Source organism: Poecile atricapillus, chromosome 26 (genome assembly GCF_030490865.1).
Source record: "Poecile atricapillus isolate bPoeAtr1 chromosome 26, bPoeAtr1.hap1, whole genome shotgun sequence".
Lineage (NCBI taxonomy): Eukaryota > Metazoa > Chordata > Aves > Passeriformes > Paridae > Poecile > Poecile atricapillus.
Window position 1 is genome coordinate 6,046,676 of NC_081274.1, and position 21,479 is coordinate 6,068,154.

Genomic DNA, 21,479 nt, shown 5'->3' on the forward strand with positions numbered 1-21,479 from the left:
AAAGGACTGTTTTTTCAACATACCACTCCATCCTCAGGACGCCCCCAGATTTGCATTCTCGGTTCCATCTCCAAACAGACAAGCACCTTTAAAAAGATACCATTGGCTAGTCCTTCCTCAAGGGATGAAAAATTCTCCTACCATCTGCCAGTGGTACGTGGCCCGCATCCTGTCACCTGTGAGGACCCTGTTCCCAGATGCCGTCATCCTCCACTACATGGATGACATCCTGGTTTGTGCTGCTGACGATGACTATCTGCACCGGACTTTACAAAAAACTATCCAGACAATCGAAGACGCTGGATTTGAGATCCGTGAGGACAAGATCCAGCACACCTGCCCGTGGACCTACCTAGGACTCCAGATCCGTGAGCGGACCATCGTGCCCCAGCAGCTGAGCATCAAAGATGACCCCAAGACCCTGCGGGACTTGCATCAGCTCTGTGGGTCCATCAACTGGATACGCCCCCTGCTTGGGGTAACAACAGAAGTCCTTGCACCCCTTTTCAACCTGCTCCGTGGCAGTGAGGCCCTCGATTCACCACGTTCCCTCACGCCAGACGCTCGAGAATCCATCACCAAGGTCCAGGAGTCCCTGTCTTCACGGCAAGCCCACCGGTATGAGCCCGGCCTGCCCTTCCAGCTGGTTGTCCTGGGTAAGGCCCCGCGCTTACACACACTCATCTTTCAATGGGACACTGCATTGAAGGATCCACTCCTTATCATCGAGTGGATCTTTACACATAACCAGCCCACTAAGACTATCACCACTCCACAAGAAATCATGGCTGAACTCATTAAAAGGGCTAGAGTCCGTCTCCGCACTCTTGCAGCCTGTGAGTTCACCTGCATCTTCCTCCCATTGGCAACTGGAAGTTTGGAGCCTTTGCTCCAAACCAGTGAGAGCCTTCAGTTCGCTCTCGATAGCTATTCAGGCCAAATTTCTATACACCCACCTGGCCACAGACTTTTCAAAACCACATTTAATTTGGTCCCCAAATCATTACAGAGCAAAACACCGCTCCAGGCCCTGACGGTTTTCACAGATGGCTCAGGGAAATCCCACAAGTCAGTCATGACTTGGAAGGACCCCAGGACACAGAAATGGGAGTCTGATGTCCAAGTGGTCGAGGGATCACCACAAATTGCTGAATTAGCAGCCGTTGTCAGAGCTTTTGAGAAATTCCAAGAACCTTTCAACCTAGTGACTGATTCGGCTTATGTGGCTGGAATAGCTATGAGAGCAGAACATGCATTTCTGAAAGAAGTCTCTAACCCAAATTTATACAAATTGCTTTCTGAATTAGTATATCTTATCTCTCACAGAAAGCAACCTTACTATGTCATGCATGTGAGGGCGCACACTGACCTCCCAGGTGCCATTGCCGAAGGAAACAGGAGGGCAGACGCCTTAGCCATGCCTGCTGGAGCAGCCAATGTCCCTGACATTTTCGCACAAGCGAAATTGTCCCACCAGTTCTTCCACCAAAATGTGCCTGCACTGATGAGAATGTTCAGACTACCCAGAGACCAGGCTAGGGCAATAGTTGCCACCTGTCCTAATTGCCAATCGTTCCAAATACCAGTCGTTAACTCCGGGGTTAACCCCCGAGGACTTAACAGCTGCCAGATATGGCAAACTGATGTCACTCATGTCCCATCCTTCGGGAGAGTCAAATATGTACATGTCTCCGTAGACACCTTCTCTGGTGCAGTGTTTGCCTCAGCCCATGCAGGAGAAAATGCCAAGCACACCATCCGACATTTTCTCCTTGCTTTTGCTACCCTGGGAGTCCCAGAACAAATTAAAACAGACAATGGACCTGCTTACACCTCTCACAAACTAAGAGACTTTTTCAATGAGTGGGGGGTGAAACACACCACGGGCATTCCTCATTCCCCTACAGGGCAATCAATAGTAGAGAGAACCCACCAAAACCTAAAAAGAGTCCTTGATCACCAGCAGGGAGGAACAGAGATCATTCCTCCCATTGAGAAGCTCTGTAAGGCTCTATATGTCATGAACTTTCTAAATTGCTCGCCTACAGAGCCTGACCCCCCTGTAATACGGCACTTCTCTAACTCAACTCATGCCAAACACACAGAGAAGCCGCCGGTGCTGATCAAGGATCCTGAATCACAACGGACATCAGGACCCTTCCCACTGATTACCTGGGGGAGAGGGTATGCGTGTGTGTCCACACCATCAGGACCTAAGTGGCTCCCAGGGAAAAATGTAAAACCTTACTTAGGCCCTACAAACCCTGCACCAGATTCAGAACTTTCAAAGTCTCCTGAGACCCACACAGGTCCAGAAAAACAGCAGCCCACTGCAGCCTGGAAGCGGAGACGTCATCGGAGTCCACAGAGCCGACCTGCCACCAGACCAACAACCAGACAGAGGCCAAACCATCCTACCAGAGCTGCAACGAGACGACTGCCAACGTCACGCCTGACACCGTGACAAAAATGGAGAGCAAAACCATCCTTGAGTTCCTGATGTCCCTGGTTATCTGGATGCTCCTGAAAACATCAGCTGTGGATGCCTGGCTAGTAGCACAGCCCCAGGAGAACGTGTGGATCACCCTCGCAAAGACACTCCAACAAGACCACATGTGCTTGTCCATGGGCAGTGCCACCAACCCTCTAGACCTTTTGCTCCTGGCCCATGGACATGGCTGCGAGGAGTTTAACGGACTGTGCTGCTTTGACCTCTCCAGCCCCAGTGAAGGCATCCACGCCCGCATCCAGAGACTCCAACATGCAGTCCAAAAACTCCAGGCTGAAAAGGAGCCCCAGTGGCTTGAAGACCTTTTTGTGAGCTGGGGACTCGAGAGATGGGTTGCCTCCGTTCTCAAGAACATTTGTTGGGTTTTCTTGATTGTTATTATCTTCCTAAGTATGTTTTCATGTTTTAAGAAGCTATCAGCTAACTCTCTAGGGGATGCCTTTTTAATAAATAAAGAAGTGGGAGTTGTGGGTGCGGAGGAGCCCGCTGGGCCCGAGATACTGGCCCTCCCCTGGAGAGGAGATACTTCTCTGTAAGAGCGACACAATGTCGCTCCCAGGGGTCTTTGAGTTAGTTATGTTAAACTGTTGTGTTTCATTGGTGTTCCCCCCTGCTGTCCCACCCCGATACAGGTATCTCGGGCTTCCCCCCTCCCCTCTCCTTCCCCATAAATATCCCGGCTTTTCCTCTGTTCGAGAGATTCGCTGTTACCGGCACCCTTTGCCGAAGCTTTGCCTGAATAAAGGCTTGTGCCTCGGTGGAACGCTGGACCAGCTGTCTCGTCCCTGCTTCCTGTGTTGCCTGCCGCCGCCGCTGCCGAGCTGAGCTGAGCTGAAATCACTATACTATTACTGAGCTGAGCTGGAATCACTCGACTGCTCGAAGCTGCTCACATGCGCTTCGGGCCAGCCTTTCTCAAGGCTGCTTCTGGAGAAGTCGCGGTGTTCCGGGCTTTCCGCCGCCGCGGCAGGGGTAATCTCGGCCAGCCAGCTTTCTGACACAAACTCCTTTCTTCTCTCAGATCTACACAGGCTCTTCCATTGAATCTGCAGCAGCAGCAGCATCTAAAGGAGCCTTTGTTTCCCAGGCTGAGCAGTGGAGCCCGGGCAGTTTGTCCATTTCCAGCAGTGACACATCTGCTGCTCAGCTACAGGAGAGCCAGGGAGACTTCCTGGAGCAACTGAGTACGTCTGGTGTATTTCTTGTCTGAGGGACAGTGTATTGTGTGCACGTGCCAGCAGAGCTGTAGCAAATGATCCTCCTCACTTTGGTGTCCCAGAGACATTTAGGACTCCCCACAGGAACTGCTGTGCTCTGAGGCAGCGAGAGAGCGCTCTGGGTGTTCCTGCTGCCTCTGAGGGCAGCTTGGACTGGCTCGGCTTTGCCTGGGATTCCCTTGCCACTAAAGGCAGAAGCAGGAATTGTTCTTGGATCAGCAGAAGGCTGTGGCCTAGCAAATTGTCTATGCAAGTTCTGTGTGCTAGTGGCCAAACTGAACAGAATATTTGATTTTTAAATTCTCCTTAGACTCCAGACTTCCCACCAGTCGTCAGAACCAAAATACCTCACAGAAACTGATTTGGTTTGGAGCTTTGTCTTTTTGCTGTGGTTCTGTTTTCAGTTTGGGCTTTTTTATAGACTTTTGGTTTTGGTGTTTTTTTGGTAGAATTGTTTTTTTTTTCCATCCTGAAAGAGCTGTTCTGCCCCATGTGTCTTACTGCTGTCATTTTTAGGACTGATCTTATTGCTTCTACTACATCTACAAGGTTTTTATGAGAATGCTGTATTTTTGTCAGTGAGGACTCCTTTGAAAGAACATCAGGTGACAGCAGAAACAGAGAGCAAGAGATGTTTTCATTGGGCCCACAATGAAGAAACAGATACTTGTATAACAATCTGTAATTAATATCCTAGTTTTATTCTTATAAAGATGTGTCCAAGAGACACATCGACGTGATGTAATCAGATAAAACAGCACTGCAGGCATTTCTCAGGAGCGAGCCTGCAGCCCCTCCGCTGTGTATTCCTCAGATCCATGGCACTTTTTCATACCTGATTCCCAGTCATTCCCATGACTCTTAGAATCCTACCTATTGGCCCAAGCCCTGCTCAGATCAGTCTCTGGGAAAACACATCAAGCCCTTTGTGATTCTGCAGCACAACCCATTTAATCTGCTTCTTGCCCATAACAGCTGCCAGTGCTGTGCTCTCAGAAAAGACCTGGTGGGGCTGAGAAAAGATCCCAGCTGATTTGCTGTCTACCTTCACCTGCTGGGACAAAAAAGGGCCTTGATCTGCACCTGGGTGTGTCTGATCTCCAAGGCAATGCTGTTGTGTCCTGAACGGGGGCCACAGCTTGTCAGGGGCTCAGGCTGGCTGTGTTTTCTTGCCATTGCTTGTCAGTGCTCCTGCTTGGCCTTTGCCAGCCTTGTGCTGTGCCCTGCTGTGCTCTCTGCGCTTCATTTCCTTCCAAGGACTGGACAAAATCAGTCTCTGCTGGCCATTTGTACTGCACAACTGCCTGTCTTGTTGCTGCTGTGGTTGCTGCCCAGCTGACCACAGAGGGTTCAGAGCCCCAGACAGCGGGGCTGCCTTTGGGATCTCCTGCAAGTTGGGATCTCTGCCTGAAAGTGAGCATCTTGCATTTTGTTTCCCTCAGGGAGAATGGTGAACAAGGAAAATCCCGTCACAAAATACATTGAACTGGAAAGTCTTGGCAGCGGGTGAGTCCAACCACAGTTACTTCTACACAGCCATGGGCCGGATGTTTCACTGGTGGAATATCCATCAAGTGGGAAGTCAGACAAGTTGTCCACATGTTTAGACACCGGGCTTAGTCTGCCCCATCTCTCAGTACTGGCCAGAATTTGTCAAGTGTGCTCAGAAGGCATTGTCAAAGACATCTCCATGCTGCCAAGGTCTTGCCTGCAGCAAGGAACAGAACCTGGTACATCTGCTTATCTCTCAAGTGTGGGACAGCTCAGGGTTCATTTCCTTCACATTTTTGGATGTCTCCAAATCATCTGGCCACACTAATGAGAGGAGAAGAATCTTGCTTGCCTGAAAGAGCAACCTACCCCCAATGAGAGCTGTCAGATACCAGTTCTCAGGAACATTTCTTTCCAAGAGTTTGCTAAAGGAAATACTCCGTGCTCAGGATTAGAATTGCACAGTTTAGAAGCTGATACCTGAGATGAAGGAATAAGCTGCCTTTTGGAGCTGAGGCAGTAAAGCCCAACGCTTCAGGAACAGGCCCAGTGCCCATGCACTTGAGAGGAAAATGCATCATCTGCCTTCTGGCAGACCCCTCCTGCAACCTGCAGCTTTTAGGCATTTACAGCAGAGCTCTCCTGTCTGGACTGGCTTTCAGTGCAAGATCTAAATGGCTTCTCCTTTCTTTGCTGCTGTTTTGTTTCTAGGGGTTTTGGAGAGGTTTCCAGAGCACTTGACACTGCCACAGGAGGAGAGGTAAATGTCAACAGCCCCTGCAGCCTCTGCTGCTCTCCAGGCCTTTCCCCACTGCTGAGAGCTGGGGCTGGAGCTTTGAGTAGAGCTGTGCTGAAAAGGCACAAGAAGCACAGACTGGAGCCAGCCTGCAAATTGCACTTGGAACAGGCTTTGTCCTCCTCAGCTGCCCGTAGGAAGACAAAGAGGGCAGCGGTTCCTTTCAGAGAAGGACGCACCCACACGCTCTCAATTGCTAAAACAAAGGTGGTGTCTTAGAGCATCTCACTGCTTTTTGGGGCTACAGCTTCAGAGTCCTGAAGTCTCATTTCTGGCTGCCAGCAAATACATCTGAATGCTCCTGGTAGTTCCTCAGCCACGTGCAGTGCTGCACTTGGGAGCCACACGTAGGGAGAGATGTGCAAGATGTTCCTAAAAGCCCTGAGCCCTGCCCATAGCCCAGGATGTATCCACAGAGAACCAAGGCACCCATTCCTTCTTTTGAATCCAAGCAGAGCAGCAGAGTGTGGTCAGAGCTTTGTGGGTGATAGTGGATTCACCTTTGTTACCAAGTGGACAAGACAAATCGCCAGTGGCCACGTGTCCTGTAACTGGCCCCCAAGGGAGCAGAGAAATGGGCTGTTGGAATGTCACTGCCTAATTACTCCAATTATGAGGTCTAATCACAAGGCACTTTGGCACAGCTTGGCTGTGCCATTCCAAAATCACTTGATCCATGTGTGTTGTGGTCTCATGCTACCAATTTCCTCAAATTACTCCTTTTCAATGTCATTTGAGGTGGCCATAAAGAAAATAAATGTGCAAGGAGTGACGAGGACGCAACTAACCGTGAATGAAATCAGGATCATGAAGAGTAATAGGCGTCCCAGGGTCGTGAATTACTTAGCCAGGTGAGTGGTCACTGTCCTATCCCTTGAATGTTTGTTTATATAGTACAAGCATGAGAGCTTAAAAACCCACTTTGGTCACTGGCAGGAAATAGAGCTGTTAATTATTATTTCTCAACTTATCTCCAATGGATGGGAAGAGACTGCATTTTGTCTGTATGAACCTAACCTGGCAAATGCAGACTGAAAATTGTTCAAAAACCTGCATCAGTCCTATCTTAATAATTCAATACCTTGTAAGTTCATTGCCTCCACAGTTCTTTGGGATTGAGATTTTCAAGTTTCTTAAATGCTGATGAACCATCCAACAGAGGATTGCCCTTGCATTGTTGCCCCTCTTTTCCACTGCTGTGCATGCCAGGAAGACTAGGTGCTTATTTCCAGAAATGCCATGCGTGACAGGTTTTTTATCTGGGCTCTTCCTAAACTGCTTTTCTCCTTGAGACAGCACAGACTGCAAACACTGCACAGCCTAGAGGCAATGTCTATTCCTTTTCTTCTGCCCTTGTCTCAAAGGGACCCAGAAACAAGACTCAAGCAAAAAACCAACCTAGCCGTGCATGTTCATCTGCATGGCCTTGTTTCCTTTTTTCAGCTACCTTGTGCATGAGGAACTCTGGCTGGTGATGGAGTACATGGACGGAGGCACTCTGAGAGATCTCATCGACGAGGCTCAAATGTCTGAAGAAGAGATTGCAGCTGTCAGTCGGGAGGTCAGGGATCCCATCTGTGCTTCCAAGGCCTTGAGCTGGATTGTCTGGGAAACAGGGGCTCAGAACGGGAGTGATTTCATGGGCCAGGCTTGGTTTCTGTGTTGCTGCTAGGCTATGGGCAAGCAAGAGCATCTCAAGTGAACTGTCTGCCACTGCCCCTGCACTCACTGGACTCACTTCCTGTACTCTTATCCCCTGCTGTTGTATTCTAGCTCTGTCTCTTGCATTGGCATTTGCAGTTCTCCACCTTGCCTAGCTAAACTTTTGCCTGTCTGCACTACATTCCTTGTCTCTAAAGCAAAGGTGTGGTGACTGCCAGCTCCCCAAAAATGGTGCTGCTGGCAGTGCAGGGGTCCCCCCTGCTGTGGGCTGAAGGCACAGTTGCAGTGTGCACACAGCTATGACAAGGAACCAGAAGCAGCCAAGAGTGCTATTGCTCTGTGTCTGTGTGTGTTCCTTCCAGAGTGAGGGAGCTATAATCTAAACCTTCAGGGGAACAAAAGGCACTGCTGGAGGAAGTGTAAAAAATGTGGAGATGTTTTAAGTAGCCAATGCCATATTTCCTTGGCTAAAGCCCCAAGGAAACAGAGCAGGGACTGTTGTCCAGGAAATTCAACTGCGCATTCTCAAACTTCTACTGGGGAATTTTTTGGCTTGGTTTCCTAATTGACAGTATTAAAATTAAACCAGTATTTTGCTTTCTCCTCAGCTGATTTTGGCCTTTCTGTTCAGCTCATCCCTGAGCAAAATCAACGGTGCTCAGTGATCGGGACTCCTTGGTGGATGGCACCTGAAGTGGTGAAGCGTCAACCATATGGCCCCAAAGTGGACGTGTGGTCTTTTGGAATTGTGGCAATTGAAATGGCCGAACAAAAAACTCCTTATGACAGTTTCACTGCTCGATTGGTAAGGAGCAAATACTCTCTGATCCCGCTGTCTTTCTCACCTGTCCCGTGTTCTCTGCTCACTGGACAAAATCCCATGGCCATCTGCTGGAAGTACTTCCACCAAGGCCCCTTCTACAAATGTCCCTGCAGCACATCAGCATCTGCTGTAGCTTTGGTTGCAGCAGTGGGGGAACTCAAGCCTTACCTTGCCCAAACCATCTCCATTCTCAGGCAGCATTTTGCTTTGGCTTAGAAGTCGTTCCAGCTCTTTTGGCTGTGTAGATGGCCCCAAGAATAGGAAACAAGCATCTCAGAGCTGGTGTTATCTTTCCAGAAATTAAGCAAAGAAACTCAAACCAAACCAAGTTTCTAAATCAGTGCTTTTGAAAGAAGAAGTGCACCCCCATTCTTCTCACAGGGAAACTTGCCTGAAACCTGGAGATGAGGCTGTAAAGCCAGAGTCTCTTCTGCTTCTTGTGCAGTGCTGCTGAGACACTCAGTGACCACCTTCTTTCATAACCCAAGCCCCTTTCTCCATATCACCAAGCTGGAGCCTGGTGATGGGGAGAGCCTGCCAAAACCTCCTGTTTGTTTCCTGGCACCTTCTGGGATGGGCACAGCGTTAATGCATTGACTTGAGAATCCAACGAGCACAGGGTTACCACAGGGGTGACGCTTCTGATTTCACCATGAATATTTTCCTTTTGCCACATAAGGGAACCTGAAAGTTTCAGAGTGCTGAGAGACAGAGCTGCAGGTGGCTCCTGTGTGCCCAAACAGGCATTTTCAACCCAATACATTTGTGGAGGCATCTTAATGTGTCTGTGTTGAAAATGAGATTCCAAATGTTTGTTTCCTTCCCTGAGGAACACCTCCTGCATTTCCTTTCTTTTCTTCCAATTACCATCATTTTCAAGAACAGGACAAAAAGCTGGATGAGTTTTGTTTTATGGCAGCTGTGGTTAAGGGACCAACAAGCACTGCAGAGATTCTTTTCATATAAGAATCCTTGGAAATAGTGGAGTTAGTTAGAATAGCAAAATCCCTCTTCCAAAAAGGCTGCCAAGCTGGTGGGAATCCTCAGAGATGGAAACATGTATTTGCTGATGTAGTTGCCACTAACTAGATCAGGCAATGAAATCAGCTGCCATGGCAAGATCTGCTGGATGTTGGCAAAGCTGTGGCTTTGGGGCTTGGGTTTTTTCATGATACAGGAAAGTCGTCATCCAAATGATACAGTAAAGTCATCTCTGCCTCTCTGCCAGGGCAAAAACTGCCACTGCAGAGTGCAGCTTAAACAATGGGCTCTGGGAGAGCAGTTCCAGATGGGAAAGAAGCAGGTGGAGCCTTGTGTTTCCTTTTTCTCCAGGCTAAATACCACATAGCCACAGAAGGGACCCCACAGCTGCAGCAGCCCGACCAATTCTCGCCTTTGCTGCGTGACTTCCTGAGCTGCTGCCTGCAGAAAGGCGAGGCGCAGCGCTGGTCTGCCAAGGAGCTGCTGCAGGTAAAATGCCAAAAGGGCTGCAGGTGAAACAGTGTCCGAGGGATGGGCTCCTCCTCCACTGAAATCCAAGGCATCAAATGAGCCTCCATCCTCCTCACTTCCAACCTTGATGCTGTTCAGCTGACAACGGGGAGGAATCCTAGACTGGGCTGGGCTGGCAGGGAGTGCTGGGTTTTAGCGCTGGCTAAAATCACCAGGGCACTTCCTCATTTCTTGCTGGGAGCTATGGATTAGGAGAAGGGCAAAACAGGCTTCAAACTTAAAAGGAATAACAAATTGTATTATCAGGCCCACAGGAATAAGAAAGGTCTCATCTGTGTAGTGAAAGGGTTCAATCTCACCCAGGTCATGGCAGTCACGGTGTTGGATTTCAGGCTGTGCTGGGCCCCTCTCTCTGCCCGGTAGCCGCTGGGAGGGGAGGCTCAGCCTGGAGCCATCGCTGCACGCCGGGGAGAGGGTTTAGTGTGGGCAAGATGTCAGCAGCCGTGGCCTGGCCCAGCCTGGGGCCGGGGTCCCGCAGCCTCCATCCCCCGCCCGGGAGCCGCTGGGGTCTGGCCAGGCCTCCCCCAGGAGCACAGGCCGTGGGCGAGCAGGGCCGGCCTCACCAGAGCTCCGTTACTTTCGGGGGCCGGAAGCAAAGAGGGCCAGTTCCCGGGCTGGTGGTTTTCAAAATGTGGATCATCACAGAGGCACATCTCATTTCTAAATGGTGCAAAATGTTGTCAGTTCTCAGAACTAGCCAGCCATTGGCCTGTCTCAGGCACAGAGGAAGCTCCCAGCAGCTTCTCTCAAAGAAATCACTTCTGTGCGGGGTTTCTTACTTCTTTCCCTAAATGTCAATTCATCTCAAACTAACACACAGGGACATGGAAAGGTCATCTAGTCTGTGTCCTGCAATGAGCAGGGATATCTTTCAAGGGATCAGGATACTCACACCTGACATATTTCCAGGGGTGGGCCACCTACCAGCTCTTGGGGCAACCTGTGCCACTCTTGCCCCATGCTCCTGACCTACTCTGACTCAATCCCCTTTTCATTTAAAAAGTATTCCTCTGCCTTTGAAGCTTCTAGCTTGGAAAATCATGCTTTGTTGTTCTTTTCTTTTCCTTTCTGCAGCATCAATTTATAACATCGGCCATGCCTGGGTCCAGCCTGGCACCACTCATTGTTGCAGTGAAGAAGTGGAAGGAGGAGACAGGAATGCGCCAATCAATTTAGAACTGTTTTCTCCATGAACAACTTAGAGTAGGATTGTAGTGTAGGACTGTAGAGTAGGATTGTAAATAAAGTTTCTGAAACCTTTCTATTTCAGAACAACTCCTTTGGAACATTTCTCTCCTTCTGACACTGTGAGAAAGCTCAACATTTCCTTCTGAATTGTCAGGTTTTTTTAGAGATGGAAAATGACATTGATGGCTTCTTTGGTACGGTTTCAAAGTGGGGAAGGCTCCTCTTCATTCATCCTCTCCAGACCACACTGCCTTTGCAATATGGCCAACTGGCCAAGTTTTGCCCAGCTCTGGCATTTCTATTTGAGGCAGAAACAGCAATGGCATTTGCAGGAAAAACCAAAGGAGGAGCGGTGCAACGCAAACAACCTGTGCAGATGCAGGCTGTGCAGATGTGACTCGAGAGTATTTGGGTTCCTGCCACTTGGATTTGTATCCCTAAGAGAAATCTCTTTGGCTGGAGGAGAGTCTGGCTGAAGAGAGAAAGCAGAAAGAGCAGTGAGGGTGCTGTGCAAGGTGTCCTGTGGTGCAGAGCTGTCAGCGACTGTGAGGTGAGAGCGGGCCTGGCCTTGGCCAGGCTGGAGCCCCAGCAGAGCCCTGGCAGAGCCCGGAGAAGCCTGAGCCTCGGCAGAGGCAGGCTGGAAGGAGGCCCTTGGAGCTGCAAGAGGCAGCAGCCTGGCCCTGGCTGCCTCTTGCTGGCACCAGGCAAATCCTCCGCTCTCAGAGCCAAGCTGGCAGCTGGCTGCTCCTGAGGGGAAGCGGCGCCGTGCTGGGCACAGCACACACTGGTGCCATGGGCTGTCTGGAGTCTGCACAGGAGGAGAGAAAGGCAAAGAGCAGCCCAGGGCTGGTGCCCTGCCTGACCATTCCTGCTCTTCTGCCGCCTGCCCTGGAACTCCTGGCAATGGTCAGCAGTGTGTGCAGCACTCTGGGCACAGGGGGAGGGAGCCGGGCTGCTCCGCAGGCTCCAGCACAGGGCAGTGTCCTTCAGGCACGGCATTTCTGCCAGGGGAACCAAGCCCAGCGTGAGGCACTGACCACAAGTCAGGGCACATCTGCACGAGCCAGTGCCTCACACAGCTCTGGGACCAAGCGCCTGCAATCCTGGAGCTCTGCACTGAGCCAGAGCAAAGGTGTGAAATGCAGAGGGTTTTGCAGAAATATTCAGGGGCACCAGGCCAGCCTGCTTTGTGCTCTCTGGGCCACAGCAAGCACTGTGCAATGCAGCTCGGAGCTGCTGGCAGAGAGGGACTATGGGCATGTGCCTGAGGCTTGTTCTTGAGTAGTGATTTGGAAGGGAGCAGAAGGGTCTCAGTGGGCAATTTGTGTTTTCTTCATTAATTTCTGCATGGACGACACAATGTGGCATCACGCAGCAAGAGCACTTGCAGAACTTACTGACTGTAAGTTTGTGTTGAATTCCAAGAAAAGGAAGGAGAGGTGTTGGGAAGTTGCTGAAGTGTAACAAATAGGGCTTTCCTATTCCTAGTGAATTCCGTTACTTCTAACAAACAGTTTTCTGGGATTGAAAGTCAACAAATCCACTCCTCCCAAGGAATTCCCATTGTTGGTCTGTGTCCGAATGGATGTTCCTGCTCCAGTGTTCATCCAGGTGCCCACAGGGAGCCAGGAAGATGTGGAACCTCCCAGCCAGGTGTCTTCCCAACATGGATCACCAGGACCATGGATCACCACGACCACATGTTGCTGCTGAAGATGAATAGATCACACGGACACAGGTCGAAGTGTGGTGAAAAGAAGAGAAATTTTATTTTTCCTCCCAGGATTTATAGGCTTTTGACCACGGCCAGGGATTGGATGGTCAGGATAACACTTTCTCACTGCACTGGCCATGAGAAATGCCCATTACAAGACGTGTAACAGAAAGAATGTACACATATCTATGTTTACAGTTACTGTCCTGGGAAAGTCTTTAGAAAACTATGTTAACAAGCTCAGAAGCTGAGTTTTCCGGGCGACAACCATGGATCACCTGGGCTCTGCCCAACGGGGGTCACTGGGGATCATCCAGTGCCGATCCTCCCATGGAGGATGGAGCTGGAGCAGCGCACGAAGCTCTTCCTGCACTCGGGGCACTCGCAGGGCTTCCCTTACTGGTGCCTCCGTTGGTGTTGGGTCAAGTTAGAGCTCCGTGAGAAGCTCTTCCCACACTGGGGACACTCGTAGGGCCTCTCCCCAGTGTGCATGCGCCGGTGGGCAGTGAGGGTGGAGTTGCGGTTGAAGCTCTTCCCGCAGTCGGGGCAGCGGAAGGGCCTCTCGTCTGTGTGAATCCGCTCATGTCTGATGAGAGTGGAGCTGCGCTGAAATCTCTTCCCACACTCAGGACACTCGTAGGGCTTCTCCCCCGTGTGGATGAGCTGGTGATTCCTCAGGTCAGACCTCCACCCAAAGGTCTTCCCACATTCCAAGCAGGAGTAGGGCTGTTCCCCTGTGTGACTCCTCTGGTGATGCACCAAGTTGGAGCGGTCACTGAAGCTCTTCCCACATTCCTCACACTCGTAGGGCTTTTCCCCAGTGTGAATCAGTTGGTGCCGCATGAGGCTGGAGCCGTGGTTGAAGCTCTTCCCACATTCCCCACACTCGTAGGGCTTTTCCCCAGTGTGGATCACCTGGTGCCGGATCAGGTGGGAGCTCTTTCTGAAGCCCTTCCCACATTCCAAGCACTTGTAGCGCTTCTCCCCTCCATGAGGCCTCTCCCCCAGCTCCGAGCTCTGGCTGGATCTCCGGCTGCCTTCCTGGCACAGGGGGGATCTTTCCTCCTCGCAGCTCCCTGGGATGGGTTTGCAGACCATCCTCCTGTGGGATCTCTGTGGCTTTTCCTTCTCCTCCATCTGGCCTCGGTTTGGGAATGAAAAATCCTGGTTTGGGGAAAAAACAAGAGAAGAGTGTCTTGGGGTGGGGATTCCTCCTTGCCCAAGTTCATCTCAGGAAGTCATTGGGCATCTTGTGTCTGTAAGAACCTCCAGGACACCAAGATTCAGCACAAACATCCTCCAAACATCAAAATGTTACTACGGGGTTAAATGTTTCTGAAAATGTTTCTTAAAATCTTGTAGAGGTACACCACAACAATGCTTGGAATTAGGGATGGTCTAGCAAGCTAAAATGTTTACGGTAACGGGAACTGGTAGTTGGGGTCTCCAAGATACCCACCCAGAGATAAGATTCGGACATGTTCATGCAAGGATGAGCTAACTCTCATGAAGCAATATGGACAAAGTTAATGAAGCAATATTAATGAAGCAATATTGATAAGGTTGTTACAGTGATTACTGCTACAGCTGAAATTGTATAAACATGTGCACTTTGGACAAAGACAACGGAACTAGATTTGGGTTGCTGATACCCCTAGTTCCCACACACTTCAATAAAGCACCTGCATATAATCAATCCCTGATTATGTGTGTTCCTGAACTCTAACATTTTGGTAACCCAGATGGGACCCTGAGTGCTGCTGAGTGAGCTCACGACCTGATCACGCTCCAGGCGGCACCGAGGCATTCTTGGGGAGCCCATCCGGCTGCGACCGTCTCCACTGCTCACAACGTCCCTCTGAGAGAGGTAAGGTGCTTTTCACTCTGCTCTGGTGCCTGCCGAGAAGACGCAGCCAAAGCTTCGCACGGTTGGGCTGGAGGAATTCCTGGTATTGCCCAGGCGCCGTCTGTCAGACAAGTGTGAAAGCGTTGCAGGTTGGGCAGCAGTGGTGTGTGGTGCATTGTAACTGTAACATGGAGAAGTTTAAAGGGATTTGAGGTGGCAATGCCCCTGTACCACGTACTTCTCCTTTGGGGTGCTTATTAGCACATTGGAAACAGGGAAACTTTGGGCAAGATTTACGTAAAGTTGATTGATTATTGTAATACATGGTGGCCAGGATATGATCTGGACTGTGGGGAAAAGTGGCCGAGAAATGGATCTTTGCAGTATAACACCATTTTACAGTTGATGTTGTTCTGTAAGCCAGAGGGAAAGTGGGATGAAGTTCCATATGTTGATTTGTTTTTCTATTTGCGAGACAAGCCAGAATGGCAGGCTGAGTGTGGACTGATGGCAGTTAAGGCACATGTGAGTGATAAATGTGAGGTTTGTGTAAAAGGAAAAAGTTGTTTAGAGCACCTGGCATTAAAAGAAAGTTTGCTTCGGGGGAAAGAAATGGATGTTGATTTACAAGTGGTTTCAGCAGACCCAAAAGAACCCGATTTTGTTTTGTCTGCCCCCACTTCACCTAACCCTATCTCACCTAATCCCACTTCACCTTGCCCTCTTTATCCTCCTCTACCGCCTTCACCTGATCCTTCTTCTCCAGGAGATGATCAAAATCTAACCGTGATACAAGGAAATGTGAAAAATGCTGGGGAGGAAGATAGCAGTAGCAGGGGTGATGATAATAAATCAGCGACACCGGTATCCCATCGGACTCGGTCACAGCTTGCTCTGGTTCTGGGTAGAACGGGAAAAGATTTGGGCAGACAAAGGTGGGCTGTGATTGCCCCCTTGAGACAAGGAGTAGGAGTAGAAGGGCCGGTGTTTGTGGAAGTTCCTTTTTCACCTGCAGACTTGATAATTTGGAAACAATCAGCTGGAACTTAGAGAGAAAATCCTGATAAAGTAGCAGGGGTGGTAAAAATGATTATGAAAACTCAGAATCCAGATTGGGATTATATACAAGTAATAGTGGAGAATTTAATGGACTCTGCTGAGAAAGAGATGGTGCTCAGAGCAGCCAAGGAGAAGGTGAGAGAAGATCTCAGAACTGGGGTGGTGATGGGGACTTTAGATGAGAACTTTCCAACCGAGGATCCAGGGTGGGATCCCAATGCCTTTGGGGACATGCGGAGGCTGAAGAGATATCAAGAGTGGCTCCAGACAGGGGTTTGGAATGCTGTACCTAAGGCTATGAATTGGTCTAAATTGTATGAGGTAAGACAGGAAAAGAAAGAATCCCCTGCTGCATTTTTTGAAAGGCTTAAAGAGGCAGCAAGAAAGTATACAGATCTTCAACCAGAAACAGAACAAGCGAATGTTCAGCTTGCGTTCATTTTTCTTGGGCAGTCGCAGGATGATATTAGGAGAAAATTGCAGAAGTTAGAAGGAGAAGATTCAAGGAATTTGAATCAATTACTTGAAGTGGCTTGGAAAGTACACAATAACAGGGAAAAGGAAGCTAGTAAAAAGCAGCAGCAAAATCTTTTGGCAGTGATCCAAGGAAGAGAGAATCCAGGTTTCAGAGGATGCGGCAGAGGTGGTCGTGGACTGGGGAGGGGCGGACTTGGCAGAGGACGAGGGGGATGGGTTTTGCCAAGATTGGGGTTAAATCAATGTGATTATTGTAGACAAGAGGAGCACTGGAAAAATGAATGCTCAAATTGGTTTAACCAGGGCAATCAGTTCAATCAGAATCAAGATGCCTCCAAATTAATGGTGCTGGGGGAGTACAGCAGCTGACTAGAATCGGAACAAAAACCAATACAAGAACCTTTAGTAACTATACAATTGGGAGATAAAGAAGTAAAATTTCTGGTGGATACGGGGGCTACATATTCTGTGCTAAATGATCTAAAAGGGCAAACTGGAGACAAAACAGCAACAATAGTTGGAGCCACAGGGAAGGAGGAGAATCGACCATTCCTGCAACCCCTGGATTTGTGCATTGGAAACAAAGTGTTAACACATGAATTTTTAGATATGCCTGAGTGTCCAATTCCACTTTGAGGATGAGATTTATTAGCAAAACTTGATACAGTGATAGCTTTTGAAAATAGGGAGCTTTTCATGAAAATACCTGAATCAAAGACAGGACAAATCTTAATGGTAAAAAAAAACCCAGTCCCTGCTATCTCTCGGGAAGCAGAGGATGCAGTAATTCCCTCTGTATGGGAAACAGACATACCAGGAAAATCTAAGTTGGCACAACCAGTACATGTAGAATGAAAAGAAGGAGCAAAAGCTGTCCAGGTTAAACAGTATCCCATAAAGCCAGAAGCACGGCAAGGTATAGTAAAGATTATTGAAAAATTTTTGAAGTACCAAATTTTAGAAGAATGTGAATCAGAATTTAATACATCGATATTTCCAGTGAAGAAACCAAATGCTGATCACAGACTAGTACAGGATTTGAGAGCAATAAATGGAATAACTAAAGATATTTACCCAGTGGTAGCTAATCCTTACACATTGTTGACATCTGTGAAAGAGAAATAGAAATGGTTTACTGTTATTGATTTAAAAGATGCCTTTTCTGCATACCCCTTGACAAAGAAAGTAGGAAACTGTTTGCCTTTGAATGGGAAAATCCAGAAAATGGAAGGAAAATGCAGCTCACCTGGACACGACTCCCACAAGGATACAAGAACAGTCCAACGCTATTTGGAAGCCAGCTGGTGAAGGAGCTGGAGATTTGGACAGAGAATGGGCAAGTACCAAGAGAACAATACCTGCTGTTACAGTATTTTGATGATATACTGATAGCTACAGAAGAGAAAACAACCTGCATAAAGGTAACAACTGAAATTTTAAACCAGCTAGGAATGGGAAGATATAAAGTGTCTAAAGAAAAGGCACAAATTGCCCAACAGACTGTGATTTACCTGGGATATGAAATCTCATAAGGGCAATGTAAGCTGGGTACTAATTGTATTCAAGCTATTCGTGCTATTCCAGAACCCCAGAACCTACATGAGCTATGAGTTTTCCTCAGGATGACAGAGTGGTACCACCTGTGGATCATGGACTATGGACTAATTGCAAAACCCCTGTATGAAGCCCAGAAGACACAACCGCTTACCTGGGGCAGACCACAGAAGGAGGCCTTCCTCAGACTGAAGGAGGCATTGACAACAGCTCCGGTGTTAGGATTGCCTGATTTGTCCAAAGATTTTCAGCTGTTTGTGCATGAAAGATCACACCCAGCACTGGGAGTGCTGACCCAACATTTGGGAAGCTGGAAAAGGCTGGTAGGTGTCAAACAACTTGACAATGTGAGTGCCGGATGGCCTTCATGCCTGCGGGCAGTTGCAGCCACTGTGATGCTGATCCAAGAAGCCAGGAAACTCATGATGGGTAGACACACAGATGTCTATGTGCCACACATGGTGACCACTGTTTTAGAACAAAAGGGGGACCACTGGCTATCTCCAAGCAGGATGATGAAATTCCAGGTAATCCTAACCGAGCAGGATGATGTCCCACTAAAGACAACTAACCTTTTGAATCCAGCTTTGTTCCTTACCAGCAAACACATCTGCCCAACGAGCAGAACTGTTTGCTTTAACCAGGGCATTAGAGATGAGTGAAGGGAAGAAAGTAAATATCTGGACTGATTCAAAATATGCTTTTGGAGTGGTGCATGTACATGGGGCACTGTGGAAAGAAAGAGGACTGCTGTCTTCTCAAGGTACACACATTAAACATCAAGATGCAGTCCTGCAATTAATAAAAGCAGTACAAAAGCCTGAGCAAGTAACAGTCATGAACTGTAAAGCTCACCAATCAGGAAGCTCCAAAATTCATGAGGGAAATCGGAAAGCAGAGTGGACAGCCCGACAAGCTGCTTGACAAGTTGTCCTGGGGTGACTTCATGATACTGGTATCCCCAATCATCTGGTTTATGTTATATATTAAGTTCTGCACCTTTAAGACTGGCTTTGAGAGCAAGAGAGGGGGAAGAAGAAGCGCACAGTTTGTGTTAAAGAAAAACATCACTCCCACACATCTCGCCCCTGGACTGTGGTGTCTGCAGCACGGACAGACAGCAGGACAGAGCTTCTCTCTGGTTTTTAGTTAGTTTTAGCTAGCTGAGGCAGAGGAGTTCCCTGGACCTTTGTTTTTTTTCCAATTTTCTTGGATCTGTGCAAGCCTGCTCTGGACTGAACACCCAGCCAAACCCCAGGAGCTCACACCTGTGGGCCACCGGGGCCTGGGCCTCGGCACTTTCCAGCGCCGGAGGGACTGATAAGAACCTGAGCGAGCCGTTCACCACATGAAAAGGACTTTTCTTCCTAGATTTGCCATCCCATCGAACAGCAAGAGGTTTTATTATTTAATATTACTCAATTTCTGTTAAATAAACAGCTTTTTCCACTTCTCTCCAAAGAATTGTTTTTTCTTTTCCCGGACCAGAAAGTGGGGAGGGGCATTTCCCTGGGGAAATCCCCATTTGGAGTTTTCCTCCCTAATTTGCCCTAAACTAGGACAAATACAGTTTTTGGCACCCAACGAACAGGGGCAAGAGAAAGTGGAAAAACCTGTACTGATTGTTGGGTGTATTTATTCTGTATTGGGATAAAGCAGTCAGTAGCCATGTTGTTTGGATACATAATATCTCTCGGGGTGGAAGCCTTCATGTGGGTCTGGTCCCTAAAAGTTTTTGAGGTTTTAATACCTGTCTTTGCCCTCTTTCCCAGTAGAGGGGCATGGATTAGAATGGTTATTGTGCTGGGCTCGGTGATAATGATTTATAAGAAGTTTATAGAACTACTGAAGTTTCTGTCAGGTATGTTTGGCTTATGGTTTCTTCGCCCGACCCTGCCTCCCAGTCCCAGTAGCACATTTTGGGAGTTTATTGGTAATTGCACCCAGTTTGTTAGAGGAAGACCAGGGGATGAGGCTTTTCAGCCTTTTCTTTCCTTCTTCTCCTTTGAATCTGTTATGTCCCTCTTTGAGAATATCCAGTTTCCCCTGAGTGTTAAGGATACCACATTCCTGGTCACTTTCCTGGTAGTTCAGCTGTTAAGCTTCCTCTATACGGTCTGCAACTTCTCCAGAGTGAGGGCTGAGATATCCAGAAGAGCCAATGAGACCCCTGCCCCAGAAGTAGACTCAGGTGTGGGAAATCCTGAGTGGTGCAGAGAATGAGAGAGAATTGGCCGAACTCTGAAGGAATTTTCTGATCCCCCAGCCTGGGGATTTTCATGTGAACAAATTCAGAACCCAGATGAAGTAGGGAAATATCTGGAAGAGAATTGCTGTGATGATTCTAAGAAGAAAAATCTCATTGCAATAAGCTGGGCCCTAGCGTATGCTTATCACACGCTGCTAGATACTGTAGGGCAGGCAGATAAATCAGCAGCTACCCCAGTCACTCAGGCTGCAGCCAAGCCAGCAGCCAAACCAGTGAGCCTAAGCCAGTGGCCAAACCAGACAGTGAGCCTAAGCCAGCAGCCAAACCAGACAGCCTAAGCCAGCAGCCAAACCAGACAGTGAGCCTAAGCCAGCGGCCAAACCAGACAGTGAGCCTAAGCCAGTGGCCAAACCAGACAGTGAGCCTAAGCCAGTGGCCAAACCAGACAGTGAGCCTAAGCCAGTGGCCAAACCAGACAGTGAGCCTAAGCCAGTGTCTGTTGCTCCTGCCACGAGAGGTATGAAATTCAAAACCAAAACTGATTGGCCAGTAGATGATGATAATGGTGATGCGGGGGAAGGACCCTCAAGACCAGCAACTGATCAAAAATCAGAAGGCGCTGGTGAACCTTTCTCCCTGAAGGAACTTCGTGGCCTGAGAAAAGATTACACTCGACGACCTGATGAATCTATAATTAGTTGGTTAGTCCGTCTGTGAGATGCTGCAGGTGAGGCTACAGTTCTGGATGGCACTGAAGCGAAGCATCTGGGATCCCTGTCACACAATCCGGTTATTGACCAGGAGATGATGAGGGGGGCTGACCCTTATAGTCTCTGGGAACGAGTCCTAAGAAGTGTGGCATAAAGATATCTGTGTGCAGACGATCTCTATATACAACAAACTCGTTGGAAAACCACAGAACAAGGGATTCAGCGCTTGAGAGAAATGGCAATAGTAGAGATTGTCTTCGTGGGTGACTTAGGTACTAGAAATCCAGACTTGGTGCCATGTACATCTGTGATGTGGCGAAAACTTGTTCGACTTGGGCCACAAGAATACGCTTCTGCTTTAGCAACAATGAAGTGGGATGAAAGGGAAGAGACCGTGCTGGATATAGCGAAGAAGCTTCGAGCATACGCAGATACCGTGCATGGCCCCATACAGGCAACAATTGCAGCTGTGAAAACACGTATACAAAACTTCCAAGACAAAATGGAGGAGAATTTCAAGAAACTCAGGGAGGACCTTCTTCCAGTCTCAGCAGTACAGACCAGGAGCCCCGGTACTCAACGCAGAAGTTCCCCAGATAGAGAGAAATGGCTACGAGCTGAGCTGTGGTTTTTCCTACGTGACTGTGGAGAAAACATGAAAAGATGGGATGGAAAATCTACTGCTGCTCTGGCAAAACAGGTGCATGAATTG

At 48.7% G+C, this 21,479-nt stretch overlaps 3 protein-coding genes and 1 long non-coding RNA gene across 5 annotated transcripts in view; 2 read left to right on the forward strand and 2 right to left on the reverse strand.

The window, feature by feature from the left end:
* The window catches only part of LOC131588612 (zinc finger protein 239-like), a 102,369-nt gene that overhangs the window by 72,499 nt on the left and 8,391 nt on the right, over positions 1–21,479 (reverse strand). The gene's annotated exons all lie outside the window — the stretch shown is intronic.
* LOC131588655 (uncharacterized) lies at positions 3,485–6,443 on the forward strand. The gene is made up of 3 exons (XR_009279628.1): positions 3,485–3,693; positions 5,169–5,232; positions 5,929–6,443. It is a non-coding gene; the product is annotated as an uncharacterized LOC131588655 (long non-coding RNA).
* LOC131588632 (serine/threonine-protein kinase PAK 2-like) lies at positions 8,297–12,951 on the forward strand. The gene is made up of 3 exons (XM_058857591.1): positions 8,297–8,480; positions 9,831–9,968; positions 11,085–12,951. Exons 1-3 carry the CDS (start codon positions 8,358–8,360, stop codon positions 11,184–11,186), a joined length of 363 nt encoding a protein of 120 aa, XP_058713574.1. The 5' UTR covers positions 8,297–8,357; the 3' UTR covers positions 11,187–12,951.
* LOC131588598 (zinc finger protein 239-like) overlaps positions 12,953–21,479 on the reverse strand; it is a 45,622-nt gene continuing 37,095 nt past the window's right edge. For both annotated transcript variants that reach the window (XM_058857551.1, XM_058857550.1), the window contains exon 2: positions 12,953–14,076. In XM_058857551.1, the coding sequence (XP_058713534.1) occupies positions 13,309–14,049 (741 nt within the window). In that variant the 5' untranslated portion in view covers positions 14,050–14,076 and the 3' untranslated portion in view covers positions 12,953–13,308. The remainder of the gene's footprint in view (positions 14,077–21,479) is intronic.

Coding starts and splice junctions, on each gene's coding strand:
- LOC131588632 (XM_058857591.1), top strand. CDS start 8,358: ATGGCACCTGAAGTGGTGAAGCGTCAACCATATGGCCCCAAAGTGGAC. Junction 8,481..9,830: donor ACAGTTTCACTGCTCGATTG/GTAAGGAGCAAA, acceptor CTTTTTCTCCAG/GCTAAATACCACATAGCCAC. Junction 9,969..11,084: donor CTGCCAAGGAGCTGCTGCAG/GTAAAATGCCAA, acceptor TCCTTTCTGCAG/CATCAATTTATAACATCGGC.